General features: G+C 40.7%; 1 protein-coding gene across 5 annotated transcripts in view; it reads left to right on the forward strand.

The window, feature by feature from the left end:
- DNAJC27 (DnaJ heat shock protein family (Hsp40) member C27) overlaps positions 1 to 6,032 on the forward strand; it is a 40,857-nt gene extending 34,825 nt beyond the window's left edge. For 3 of the 5 annotated variants that reach the window (XM_004328515.4, XM_019943259.3, XM_073791562.1), the window contains one exon: positions 618 to 4,465. In XM_004328515.4, coding sequence (XP_004328563.1) covers positions 618 to 750 — 133 coding nt within the window. In that variant the 3' untranslated portion in view covers positions 751 to 4,465. Of the gene's footprint in view, positions 1 to 617; positions 4,466 to 4,745 lie in introns of those variants that run through there. The other 2 variants (XR_012325790.1, XM_004328516.4) reach the window with 2 other exon arrangements.
- Positions 6,033 to 14,112: the final 8,080 nt, after the last annotated feature.

Genomic DNA, 14,112 nt, shown 5'->3' on the forward strand with positions numbered 1-14,112 from the left:
AACCTCCTACCTGTCTCCTAACTTCCAAAAACAGCTTTCCCAGCACCATTTTGTCATGAAACACCTACTGTTAAAAATCCAACTTTTTTGTTGTTTTGCCTTCAAGGCCCTTCACTTACTGACCCCTGCTCCCTGGCCAACTTTGTTTCTTGTTACTTCCCAGTGCAGTTTCCTCCTGGAACTGCATGCAGGCTCCGGCTCCCTTCCTGGCCTCTGCCAGTTCTCTCCCTGCTGCTCTGTATTCCCCACCACTGTGTCAATCCCTGAACCCAACCTTCTTCCAGAACCCTCCTCCAGGGGGCCTGCCCTGATGGCCCCTGTCCTCATTGCTTCCGTCGGCAAATGCCGAGTGCCTGTGAAGTGCCGAGTACTGTTTTCATCTGATCATGTTTGTTTGTGTACTCACTTTGCATTGTATATTTTTCTACTTGAATGTTACATATTATTTGTGCATTGTTTGTTTCCTAGTCCTTTAGTCCTGCCTTTGAGAAAGGGTAACATTTATTTGGGATATGCTTACTGTAAGAGATGTTATGATATCCAAACAGCTAAAATGCAGTGGGTGGAGGGTGGGGGCTGACCTCGATACTGACATAGAGCTTTGCTTTTCCTCGTAGAGATGAAGTCAATAAAGCATATCGGAAACTTGCTGTGCTGCTTCACCCTGACAAGTGTGTAGCACCTGGTAGTGAAGATGCCTTCAAAGCCGTTGTGAATGCCCGAACAGCCCTCCTGAAAAACATCAAATAGAAAGTAGAAAAAAAAAGACAAGTGTGGGCCTCGAGTCCAAACAGACTTTCCCTAGAGGTAAAGTAGCCAACATGGGTTTTTCCTCCACAAAATCTTACAGCTCTTTTCACTCATGTGCTGTCATTTGTAAATCAGTAATTCGGGTGCCTGTTACCATGCCATAGACATTTTGCAGAGATGAAGTGAAGAGAACCAAGCACCACTTATACACTACCATTTATTTCCTACTTCTGAATGATGTAAGAATTTTTTCTCATGAGTTTGTTAGCTCTGTCAGTGTAGCATCCCTTAGGCAGTTTGCTCAGGAAAGCCCATGAGGTTTCTGGAAGGAGGATAGGAGGATCCTTTCACCTTTTCTTTTTAAAAAAATTCATCATCAGAGAAGAAAACAAAAATGGAAGCAGACATAGCAGAATCCCTGAAAGTGTGGTGACCTCACAAGCAAGTTGCCCCTTTTACAGTGAGTTTCTTAGGTAGTATTTTAAGCATCAATCTATAGTTAATGAACTCTTGGCAGCCCTTTGGAAGTGAAACGAGGTGATACAGTTCTGAACTGAGCAGCCCTTTTGTGACGTTCACTCTGTTCCCCTTCTCCAGCCACCAGGGGGAGAGACCAGCCAGTCCTAAGAGAGCAAAGACAGTGACGGCGGCCGCAAGTTCTGGTACACTGGCTGCTGCTAGTCCTGCCCCTGAATCTGAGGCCTCTCCCTGGCCGTGGAAGTGGGTGCTGGTAGCTCTAGGGAGCATCATCGCCTAGGAATCAGGAGTCAGACTCCAAGACAGTAGTGCCTGCAGGTCACACTAGATTGAGCACACATGCCTAGAGGGCACGGCTGGCCTGGCTCGGGCATGTTTGATGCCCTAGGAGAGCCTCCATATGAGGCTTGTGCCTTCTTTGTTTCTACATTACGTTCTGCATCACAGCAGGTGGGAAAGGCAGGGGTGCCGGGTCTCCTCTTCACTTCCTCATCAGTGTTAGTTCCCTCTCTCTTCCCTCTTCTCTTCCTGTCCACATCTGCCGCCATTTCTCTTTTCTTGAATCCGTGCCTTCCGGCTCTTGACTCCTCCATCCTCCTGTGCAGCCTTCACCTGGGCCTGGCTGACCAGAGACAAGTGTGGATCCTTCGGGTGGTGGACAGAGAGATCTTAAGGCCTGTGTGAGAAGAACCTCTGTTACTTTTGCTTGGGTTACAAATTTCTGATTAGTAATATTTTTAAGCTACAGATTATGAAAATTAATTTCACATAGAGAAATACATTCTCCTGCTGTAGTATCTTCCTCAGTATCCAAGGGATGGATGAAGGTCAAGTGTGAGGACCAGCCTTTCTTCCAGAGCTTACAGAGCCAGTGCCACTGCTTGGCTCGTCACACCATCACTCTCATGTTACTCAGATTTTTAGCTGTGACCAGACTGCACTAATAGGGGCTTTAAAGTATATAAAACACTACTGTCTGTGAATTTTAAACAGCTATTCCTATTGGTCGCCAAGGAGCATTCACCTTACCCCGGAGAAGAAAAGCCGCTCCCGTTTAATTCAAGCCCACTGCAGCCTTCTGGGCTCTTCCCTGCTCCAGAGCAGCTTTGCTTCGTGTGGCTGCCCTTGCGCTGCACTGAGCTGGTCGTCAGGAAACCAGAGCATTGTTTTCTAGTATGAATTTTCATCTCGGTGATATTGAATGCTTTTTTTTTCCTATAAGTTGAGATACGAGTATGATTTCTTGTGGGGTTTAGCTCTGGGCCTGTAGAACTCCAGCCCAAAGTTCTTCAGGGCCTAAATCTTGCTTAAGGCCTTCATCATGCCTAAAGTAATTAAACATAGATCTGTTCTTACAGCAGGACTTAGGAGGGTCATGTTTATGAGGGACTGTGCATGGTGGTGTCAGCCCAAATTGACATGACAGGTCACTGAGTATGTGGCCCTGGGTAAAACCTGGTGCCAGTTTTCATCACTGTTATTAAACACTAGATTGGTCGCCTTATTCAACTACATGGTGCAGATGAGCAGTTATAGCAGAGAGAGTTCTTTAGTGCTTCCATTCATATCCTTATATAATGAGTGACTTGTTGAAATTTAGCCTGATCTTGATTCGTAGGTCTTGAGACTCAGTTCCCAGCACCTTGATTATTAATGTTAAGGATGGCCATGTACGACTTCATTTATGTAAAAGAAAGTTAAGCTTCAGGGTCCTAGAATTTTTCTGATTTCCATAATCCTTGAGTAGAATATCAAGAAGTAATGAAGCCTGATCTGCAATGAAAAGTAACTTCATACAAAATTTTACAGACCTCTGTGCATTAATTTAAATTCTTGGTGCAAATATGTACTTTGTAGTTCAACCTTATTAAAATTCTTCAGCCAGTTAGGATTGCACAATAATACATCAGTGAGAGTAATAACTAGCAGAATAATTTCAATGGCTAGAAAAATTTTTATAGAAAGTCATGTTTTTCGAAAAAGAATAAAAAGTTCGAACAGCTATTATTCAAGAAAAGCCATTTCTTCTGCATCTGAGTCACCAAAACTGAACACTTATAAAACTTGTTAGAAATACCTGCAGGCTTTTGAAATTAATTGTCCAACCTACCTAAGAACTTTAAAATATACCCTCCTTTTGTTCCTCTGTTCCTCTTTCCTGCCTCCTTTTGAATTGATATTCTCAACTGTCAACATTTCTTTTACTTCAGCATTGTCATTTTATTTCTTCACATAAATGTGTGCCCAGTGAAGTCCAGACTTGGGGGTATTGTGGTGCCACCCAAGATAAATTGCTATAACTCTGTAGATCGCACTCTCATCTTTAAGGCTCACATTTACCTCAGGAAACTCACTCTAGTATAGTTTTTTTTTGCAATGAATTCTCAACTGGTAAATATTTCTTTATACAGATAAACTAGTACATAATTCACTGTTCGCTAAATGAGCCACAGATAAGGCAGCTAAATTTCTGGAAGAAAGCCAGAGTAAGTGGGCAGCCCCTGTAAGCTCTGAATCAGTAATGAGGTAGCTGTTCCTCATAGAACAATGACAGAATCTCGAGGGGGAGGGAGGTATTTCGGTCTCAAGTTCGAAAGGGTAGGGCCGTGCGCACATTGACTTTGACAGGAACAGTGCCTGTCCTATAAGCAATTTCAGTGGGCCCTGGGATGTCACTCCCTCTCCACCACACTCCATGTAGCTCACTCTGAGTCTGCCAGCGTTTTTGTAAAACTTTTGCAGAGGAATTTAGCCATGAAATACAGCTAACCACCTTCCATTGCAAGTTTTGCAAAGTGAAGAGGGGTTCATATTTCTCATGATTGGTACTTAGCACAATTGTAAGAGACAGTTAATACTGTTTATACGTTGGTTTTTCCATTAAGCATTTCCAGAGAAGACGAAAGCTTCAACTTGTGGTGTGGGTAAGTTAGATTATGTCTGACAAGCAGTGCAATAGGAAGCCGTGCAATAAAGGCCATGTTGGTGAAATGACTCGCTGGAAAGTTGTACAGTTTGGGTGAGCTTCCTGCCTCAGTGGCCTGCAGGGTGGTCTGCCCTTGGGCCGGGAATGCACAGTCTCTAAAGAAACCCTTTGCTCTTACGAAGTAATTGACATACTTGCTTTCTGTTGAACTAACGGAAAATGTTAAATCTAACAGCTGTTTATGTCTTGTATAGAGAGTGTCATATGTATTTAAGTTGTGTATTTTTATAAAGTAAAGGCAAATGCCAAACACCGGTCTGTGGGCTGCACTTATTTGTTGAGATACTGGTCCTTAATGTAGAACATGCTAGTCTAGAAGCCAATCCAGTTCCTTACCAACTGAGATCATAGATAAGACAACTTGCTTTAGTTGACAGTGGGTAAAGTGGAGGAAATTTTATTCACTGGTCCCTCAGGCTAACCTTAATTAAATTGTGATGAAAGTGTTTTGATCTCTTAAAGAAAGATACTAATATTATGTGTGCCTTTTTAATTCAAATGAAACTATTGTTATCTCATTTTAATAATGCAGATCTTGGCTGAATAACTTAATAATTCAGCTAACGAGTCCCTGGACAACAAGAATCCTTAAGTAACAGACTATTGTGAACCCAAATTTGAAAGTGAAAGCCTTGTAGGGCCAACCCACAGAAGGCGGTCTATCTCTGAAAACTTCAAACAAGAGCTTTAATTTTCATTATGAATGACATTCGTTATCACCTGAGAATGCCCACCACTCTTTTGGGGAACTGCTCTACCCTCTCCATACTGCTAACGTGTTCTAAAGGGGAGCTGCCACATCCTCCTATGACCCGCCCTCCTCCCTGGTCACAGAGATTGGCCCAAGAGATGGGAATGTCACCCAAGCTGAACCAATTGGCATCCCTCCCTGGGATCTTTCTAATTGGATCTAGGAAAACAAACTTCTTCTCAGGAGAGGAAGATAGGAGGAGTCCTGCTGATGCTGGCAACCTTGATTCCAACCTCATAGAAAAAATTTGAGAGAATGAAACAGACATTCAGAAAGAGTCAGAGTCCTGATGGCTAAGACTTTCCTTCTAGTCCCCTGAGATCCCCTGAACTGGTTGTTCTTCAAGCCCATCAGCCACCCCAGAATCCTTCTAATAAATCTCCACTCCTCTCTTTTCTGCTTAAGTTTCCTGGAGTTTGTTTTCTGTTACTTGCAACTAAAAGAATATTAGAAAATAATAGACATTAAGGATCATGAGCAGGGATGAGAAAGCTATGGTCTGTAGACTGGTACAGTACTTGATAAGTATATTATGACATGTTATATATTAAAATATATCCAAGTACTTGGTGTTTTCAACTAAAGTCTTGGGCTATGTTTTTTTTTTTTTTTAATTTATTTATTTTTGGCTGTGTTGGATCTTCGTTGCTGCGCGTGGGCTTTCTCTAGTTGCGGCGGGCGGGGGCTACTCTTCGTTACGGTGCGCGGGCTTCTCATTGAGGTGGCTTCTCTCGTGGTGGAGCACGGGCTTCAGTAGTTGCGGCACATGGGCTCAGTAGTTGTGGCTCACGGGCTCTAGAGCACAGGCTCAGTAGTTGTGGCATACGGGCTTAGTTGCTCCGCAGCATGTGGGATCTTCCCAGACCAGGGATTGAACCTGTGTCCCCTGCGTTGGCAGGCGGATTCTCCACCACTGTGCCACCAGGGAGGCCCTTGGACTATGTTTTAAACCAATAATAACCAATTGTAAACTGAGAAGAAAAATTAGGTTTATTCATTTTGTTTCAGAATCAATTTAAGATGCACAATTTTATCTAGCTTTTTTGTTTCCATTTGACCCATTGTCTATCGGGGCACTTCTAATATCTTAAATTTCTTTTTTTTAAAAAAATTAGTTAATTAATTAATTAATTTATTTTTGACTACGTTGGGTCTTCATTGCTGCACGTGGGCTTTCTCTAGTTGCGGTGAGCGGGGCTACTCTTCATTGCAGTGGCTTCTTTTGTTGCAGAGCATGCGCTCTAGGCACGCGGGCTTCAGTAGTTGTGGCATGTGGGCTTGGTAGTTGTGGCATGAGGGCTCAGTAGTTGTGGCTCGCGGGCTGTAGAGTGCAGGCTTAGTAGTTGTGGCGCACGGGCTTAGCTGCTCCACGGCATGTGGGATCTTCCTGGACCAGGGCTCAAACCCGTGTCCCCTGCATTGGCAGGTGGATTCCTAACCCCTGCACCAGCAGGTAAGTCCCATAATATCTTAAATTTCTAATCAAACTTCGTTGTTAAAATATTCATTCACCATGCATTTATTGAGTACCTACTATGTGCCAGGCTCTGTTCTAGGCACTGGGGATGTAACAGAGCACAGAACCAACAAAAGTCCCTGCCCTGTGGAGCTTACATTCTTGTCATTGTTGTTTTTCATTTGTGAAGTTTTGAAGAAGTTTATTTTTTCCTGTAGGTTTATTTCTGAAGAGGCAGATTTGCATTTTCTGACTGCTCTTCAAGATATGCAGTTTTGCAATTAATACTCTGATTGCTACTACATACTAAAGATCATGTAGGTTGTTAAAATGCTATATTAATTTTTTTCTTGAGAACTTAACCATTATCATTATACAAAGTTGTTTTTCCTGTTGGCCTGGAGGAAATAGTACTAGACTTAAGGAGTTTCTTTATATACGTTTTATATTAATAATTAAAATAGTAATATATCCTTCCACAGCAGTTCATAAGGTTGTGTTCATTTGGAGGGGAAAGTATCTAGAATCTCAGTTGTTGTCTTAATTAAGTAAATAGTGTATACCTCTGATATCACCCGGTTAAAATTGTGATCAGTTGACTTTAGGAAAATTATTTCTCCATGCATCCAGAACAGTTAGTTGTTAGTGATAATTATAAAATCAGCAGATGCAGTCCATGAGAGCATTTGTTCTAGGGAAGAGAAATTAAGAGTCTGCTATGACTGAGAGAAATTGAGGTGCCACATGCCTCAGATATCAGGATGTGAACATTCTGCTGGTTTCAGAACATGAGAGAAAACAAAAAGGTTAATAAAATAAATACTAAAGAGAGGAAAGACATCAAGTTGTTCAAAAGGAAAGATAAAGAAAACAAAAGAAACTATCTCGGATCTGACTAGCAGGGAGAAAATAGAAAAGCCCCAAGTCAGTTGTTGTCAAGTGCTTTTTATCGACAGAACCCTATATTTCTAGTGAACTCCGATATGAGACTTTTATTTAAGAGCAACATTTTATTAGGATAAATTTATAAAAGTTCAAGCTTTTAACATCACGCCATATAAAAGCAACCTACCAGGCAGTTCTGTCTCCTAGGGGAGACGTCAGTATTTATATCAGAAGGTGGTAAATCCCCACACTATTCCCTCATGCTCACAGATGCTGGTGAGGAGAGTGCCTTGCCCAAGAAAGTAATCAGGTTCAAGGAAAGTTAAGAGCTTCTGCCAGGCCCTCTGTACTGCTGGCAGTGCTGGACAGGAACTCTGTTTAATGAAGCATCCTAGTGAAATTTTAGGTATAAGGGAAAGTACTATGGCTTTGCGTGGTGAGGCACGGAGCCGAGCTGCTCTTCATAAGAAATGAACAAGACTTCTAGGGGTTGGGGCTGCCTAAAAGAAAAGGAAGAAAGACTTGATGAGATGGGACAGGAAGCTGGGGTCCAAAAAAGGATTATTAGAAAGATATTAGATATCAAAAATTATTAGATAATTTTAGAAAGATAGCCAAAGAGAAGTTCCCAGTGACAGAAACATTCAAAGGACTTTTAAGAACATGAATGTCTTTAATAACATCATCCCCATTTTACAGATGAGAAAACTGAGGGTCAGAGAGGTTAAGTGACCTGCTCAAGGCCAAATAAAAAGCTATTCAAACCCAAGCTTGCCCAACTTCAGAACCCAGTCTCTCAGTGTACACTGTCAGCCTAAAGTTCCAAATTTTTAAATACTTTGCTTCACACTCATAAATAGTGTTGTTCCTGCTTGTACCATGTTACTTACATGGATATAAATAGGGCTCCTTTTTTGGGGGGGTGGGGGTTGACTTTTTTTTTTGGCTTTACAAAAGTGGGATCATATTATGTACACTTTTCTGCATCTTTCTCTTCTCATTCAACAGTACCTCATAAAAATCTTAAGTCAATTGGTTTAGATTTAATTCAGTCTCTTTAGTGGCTGAATAATAGTAATAGTAATGGTGTTGTTTTGCCATAACTTATTCAGACACAGGCTTTGTTTCCAGCTTTTTGTCACTACAAAAAATGCTGCAATATTATCTATGTGTGTTGTTTTTATGAACTAGCAGGGTTTTTTAATTAACTTTTTTAAATATTGAAAATATTAAATATTAAAATTTTAATATTTAACTTATTAAATATTTAATAATAGCAATCATTTAATAAATTATTATTAATTATTAAATTAATGGTTAATTTATTAAATATTAAATTTAAAAATTAAAATATTGAATATCAAAAATTAAAATATTAAACATTAGTATTAAATATTTTAATTAAATATTAAATATTGAAAATATAGTTAATTTACAATGTTGTGTTAGTTTCAGGTATACAGCAAAGTGATTCAGTTATATATGTGTGTGTGTGTGTATATATATATATATATATATATATATATATATATATATATATATGTTCTTTTTCAGATTCTTTTCCATTATAGGTTACTATAAGATATTGAATATAGTTCCCTGTGAATAGGCCTGCATTTTTTTTTTTGAGGGGGGAGATTGCCTACATTCAGACAGTTAGTGAGCAGTGGAGCTTGGATTTTTTTCTTTTTTTTTTTTTAACATCTTTATTGGAGTATAATTGCTTTACAACGGTGTGTTAGTTTCTGCTTTATAACAAAGTGAATTAGTTATATGTATACATATGTCCCCATATCTCTTCCCTCTTGCATCTCCCTCCCTCCCACCCTCCATATCCCACCCCTCTAGGTGGTCACAAAGCACCCAGCTGATCTCCCTGTGCTACGCGGCTGCTTCCCACTAGCTATATATTTTACATTTGGTAGTGTATATATGTCCATGCCACTCTCTCGCTTTGTCACAGCTCACCCTTCCCCCTCCCCATATCCTCAAGTCCATTCTCTAGTGGGTCTGTGTCTTTATTCCCGTCTTGCCCCTAGGTTCTTCAGAACTTTTTTTTTTTCATTCCACATACGTGTGTTAGCATAACAATATTTATTTTTCTCTTTCTGACTTACTTCACTGTGTATGACAGACTCTAGGTCCATCCACCTCACTACAAATAACTCAATTTCGTTTCCTTTTATGGCTGAGTAATATTCCATTGTAAATATGTGCCACATCTTCTTTATCCATTCATCTGTCAGTGGACGCTAAGGTTGCTTCCGTGTCCTGGCTATTGTAAATTGAGCTGCAGTGAACATTGTGGTACATGACTCTTTTTGAATTATTATATACTCTCAGGGTATATGCCCAGTAGTGGGATTGCTAGGTTGTATGGTAGTTCTGTTTTTAGTTTTTTAAGGAACGTCCATACAGTTCTCCATAGTGGCTGTATCAATTCACATTCCCACCAACAGTGCAAGAGGGTTCCCTTTTCTCCACACCCTCTCCAGCATTTATTGTTTGTAGATTTTTTGATGATAGGCCTGCATTTTTAAAAAGACCACAAAGGTACAATTTTCCTCTTTCATGGCCCAAGTTCAAATCCTATATATGTGCTTAGGAATGAAAGAAACTTCTTTCTGAGGTGTGCCCAAGCCAAGAGGGAGTTAACATGACAACTTAAGTTAACAGTGAATTAAAATATGGAATATAATACATCTGGATATTTTTATTAAGAGGTTTTTTTAAGTGAAATTTTGCACTAACTCTTGCAGAAGCCGATGATGCCTCCAGAACCACTTGAGAATTGTGTCTTAAGGGACATCCACCCTGAGAGTCTAAGATATAACTGGTGGGCAGGAACGGAAGGATCCCTTTACAGCATTTGTCAGCCTAAGGATTTTGTTTCTGGGTGATTTTCACATCCCTAACTTATTCTTTTGTCATAGTTAGAACTGAAGAAGCTAGTAGAGGGCTGTCTCCCTCCCTCCCTCCGCCCCAAAGCTCAGTGTGGCATTTTGTATTAGCATCGCCAGCACTGCAGGAAGAAAAGTTGCTTTATATTTACCAAACTGTAAAGAGTGATTGTCCGGGGAGTGGGTTTTAGGGGATGGGGTCAGGATGGTTTGACTTTCTGCCTTATGGTTGTCTGTATTATTTGAGTTTTCCTGGTGAATGTCAACTACTTTAATCATGTAAAATGTTATGTGAAACCAAAAACTAAATATAGCACCAGATTAAAAAAGAGAGGGAGACTCACTCTGAAGCTTGTGTGGGGACTCTATAGTAGGGGCGCTCTGGGCTATAATTAAATCTTACTTCTTTACATTAGTAGAAACTTGAGACTAAAATGGAAAAAAAACTTTTAGTCACTCAAAAGTTTTTTGAAAAGCTAACATAGCAATCAGCGCTCTCTGGCTGGAATTTCAGATTCACTTAATGTAGGTACATATCCGCAAACACACTCTCTCAGATAACATAGAAGCAGTAGAATTGAAGTGAGAAGTCCTGAGACAGAGGCTTATCTATTAATTAATAGAGTAGCCTTGGGCCAGGGGCCCCTTCTTGAGGTTTGGTTCCTCCATTATTAGATGAGGCTGTTGGTTAGATAACACCTATGGTCCTTTCTAAAGATCATTATTTTATGGAATTTTACAAAGGCAATAAATACTAGACCCCCAGACCTCTCGCATATAATTCTAGTGCAACTCATACCCCCAAAAAAAGAAGAGAAAGAAAAAGAAAAAACAATTTAGAAAAACGTTAGTGAATTAAGTTTTTCCTGAACTTAGCAATAATAGGCATTGTTGAACCCTCTCATTTCTTTTAATAAAGAAAACCTTAAATTCTTACTACTTGAAATTGTGATATGGCATCTCGTTTTACAAAGGCAAATGATGTCACAGGTCTGAAATTTTTAGTAATAAGTCAACAAGACTCAGATGTTCAAAGATAATCTTTATTCTTGTAAAACGGAAGCTGTCTTGGCTCCCAAGCTCACATTTTTCACCAAGGACAGGAAAACTTAAAATTTGCCTTTTAAGGTAGGTTAGTCACTTCTGGTTTTAACCATGATCAGTTCAAGATTAAAACACGGTAAATGCAAGGTCCCCACCTCCCCCTCATACTTCCACTACCCTCCTGTTCCTAGGGGAGATCCAGAGTTGGGGCGAGGGTACCTTACCTCTCATATGTTTGGTACTCTTGCCATCTTTCACCCCAGTGGCCTCACTGGCTCCAGTTGGTCTGCCATCTGCTGCTGTTGTCATGTCCCGCCATGGCTTCCAGACACAAGGTCCAAGCACTCATCCTCCTAGTTGTCCAGGCCCTCAGCCTCTTCTACTCCCTGGTCCTCTTAGCACCTCTACGCCCTGCCCACCTGGGCAGTCTGTAACACAGGCCACTTTCCCTCAGCCCAGCAGTGAGGCCCAAGGGCCCCTATTTCAGCCATCGCCACTCTATGCCAAGCTTCCCTGGTAAATTGCAGCCTCCCAGATTACACCTTGGAAGCCACCTTGAACTTCTTTATCATGCCCTAGGAGTTCCTGGTGTGCTGGTAAACTGGCCCTCCAGGAGGGGGCCGAGGAAGCCCTGATTTGTGGCTTTTGCCCAATTTTCATGGTATAAATACTCTTCATGGTTGATTCCAAGTTGGGAAGAGATGCACCAATAAGCTTTCATGAGCCGTGATACAGCGAACTCCAGCTTGGCTCTGGGTTTACCCCAGGAAAGCATGGGAGTGGGCAGGGCTTTTATGCATCCTCCAATATATAAGCTCTCCTCCCACCCCTCAAGATCCTTTCCTTTTATCTCATCCCCTCAACCAGACGGTTAACCCTTTGGGGCAGGGCTTGGGTCTCAGCCTCATCTCTCATAGCACTTGTCGCAGTGACTTGCAGGAGGCACTCATTAATTCTGTTGACTGATTACAATCTTTAACAATATCACCATTAAAGACTTTCTTTTATCCTGTTTCAGTTTTATTTACTTTTTCTTATACAGCAGGTTCTTATTAGTTATCTATTTTATCCATATTAGTGTATCTATGTCAATCCCAATTTCCCAATTCATCCCACCACCATCCCCCACCCCCTGCTTTCCCCCCTTGGTGTCCATACGTTTATTCTCTACATCTGTGTGTCTATTTCTGCCTTGCAGACCGGTTCATCTGTACCATTTTTCTAGATTCCACATAAATACGTTAATATATGATATTTGTTTTTCTCTTTCTGACTTACTTCACTCTGTATGACAGTCTCCAGATCCATCCATGTCTCTACAAATGACCCAATTTCATTCCTTTTTATGGCTGAGTAATATTCCATTGTATATATGTACCACATCTTCTTTATCCATGCATCTGTTGATGAATGGAAGTTAGGTTGCTTCTTGACCTGGCTATTGTAAATAGTGCTGCAATGAACATTGGGGTGCATGTGTCTTTTTGAATTATGGTTTTCTCTGGGTATATGCCCAGTAGTGGGATTGCTGAGTCATATGGTAATTCTATTTTTAGTTTTTTAAGGAATCTCCATACTGTTCTCCATAGTGACTGTATCAATTTACGTTCCCACCAACAGTGAAAGAGGGTTCCCTTTTCTCCACACCCTCTCCAGCGTTTGTTGTTTGTAGGTTTTCTGATGCTGTCCATTCTAACTGGTGTGAGGTGATACCTCATTGTAGTTTTGATTTACATTTCTCTGATAATTAGTGATGTTGAGCAGCTTTTCATGTGCCTCTTGGCCATCTGTATGTCTTCTTTGGAGAAGTGTCTGTTTAGGTCTTCTGCCCATTTTTTTTTTTTGTGTGTGGTACACGGGCCTCTCACTGTTGTGGCCTCTCCCGTTGCGGAGCACAGGCTCCAGACGCGCAGGCTCAGCGGCCATGGCTCACGGGCCCAGCCGTTCCGCGGCATGTGGGATCTTCCCGGACCGGGGCACAAACCTGTGTCCCCTGCATCGGCAGGCGGACTCTTAACCACTGTGCCACCAGGGAAGCCCCTGCCCATTTTTTGATTGTGTTGTTTGTTTTATTAATATTGAGCTGCATGAGCTGTTTGTATATTTTGGAGATTAATCCTTTGTCTGTTGATTCGTTTGCAAATATTTTCTCTCATTCTGAGGGTTGTCTTTTCGTCTTGTTTATAATTTGTTGTGCAAAAGCTTTTAAGTTTCATTAAGTCCCATTTGTTTATTTTTTTAATTTCCATTACTCTAGGAGGTGGGTCAAAAAAGATCTTGCTGTGATTTATGTCAAAGAGTGTTCTTCCTGTGATTTCCTCTAAGAGTTTTATAGTGTCTGGTTTTATATTTAGGTCTTTAATCCATTTTGAGTTTATTTTTGTATATGGTGTTAGGGAATCTTCTAATTTCATTCTTTTACATGTAGCTGTCCAGTTTTCCCAGCAGCACTTATTGAAGAGACTGTCTTTTCTCCATTGTATATCCTTGCCTCCTTTGTCATAGATTAGTTGACCATAGGTACATGGGTTTGTCTCTGGGCTTTCTATCCCGTTCCATTGATCTATATTTCTGTTTTTTTTGCCAGTACCATACTGTCTTGATTACTGTAGCTTTGTAGTATAGTCTGAAGTCAGGGAGTCTGATTCCTCCAGCTCCATTTTTTTCCCTCAAGATTGCATTGTCTATTCAGGGTCTTTTTTGTCTCCATACAAATTTTAAGATTTTTTGTTCTATTTCTGTAAAAAATGCCATTGGTAATTTGATAGGGATTGCATTGAATCTGTAGATTGCTTTGGGCAGTATAGTCATTTTCACAATATCGGTTCTTCCAATCCAAGAACATTATATATCTCTCCATCTG

The sequence above is a fragment of the Tursiops truncatus genome, chromosome 14 (assembly GCF_011762595.2).
Source record: "Tursiops truncatus isolate mTurTru1 chromosome 14, mTurTru1.mat.Y, whole genome shotgun sequence".
Lineage (NCBI taxonomy): Eukaryota > Metazoa > Chordata > Mammalia > Artiodactyla > Delphinidae > Tursiops > Tursiops truncatus.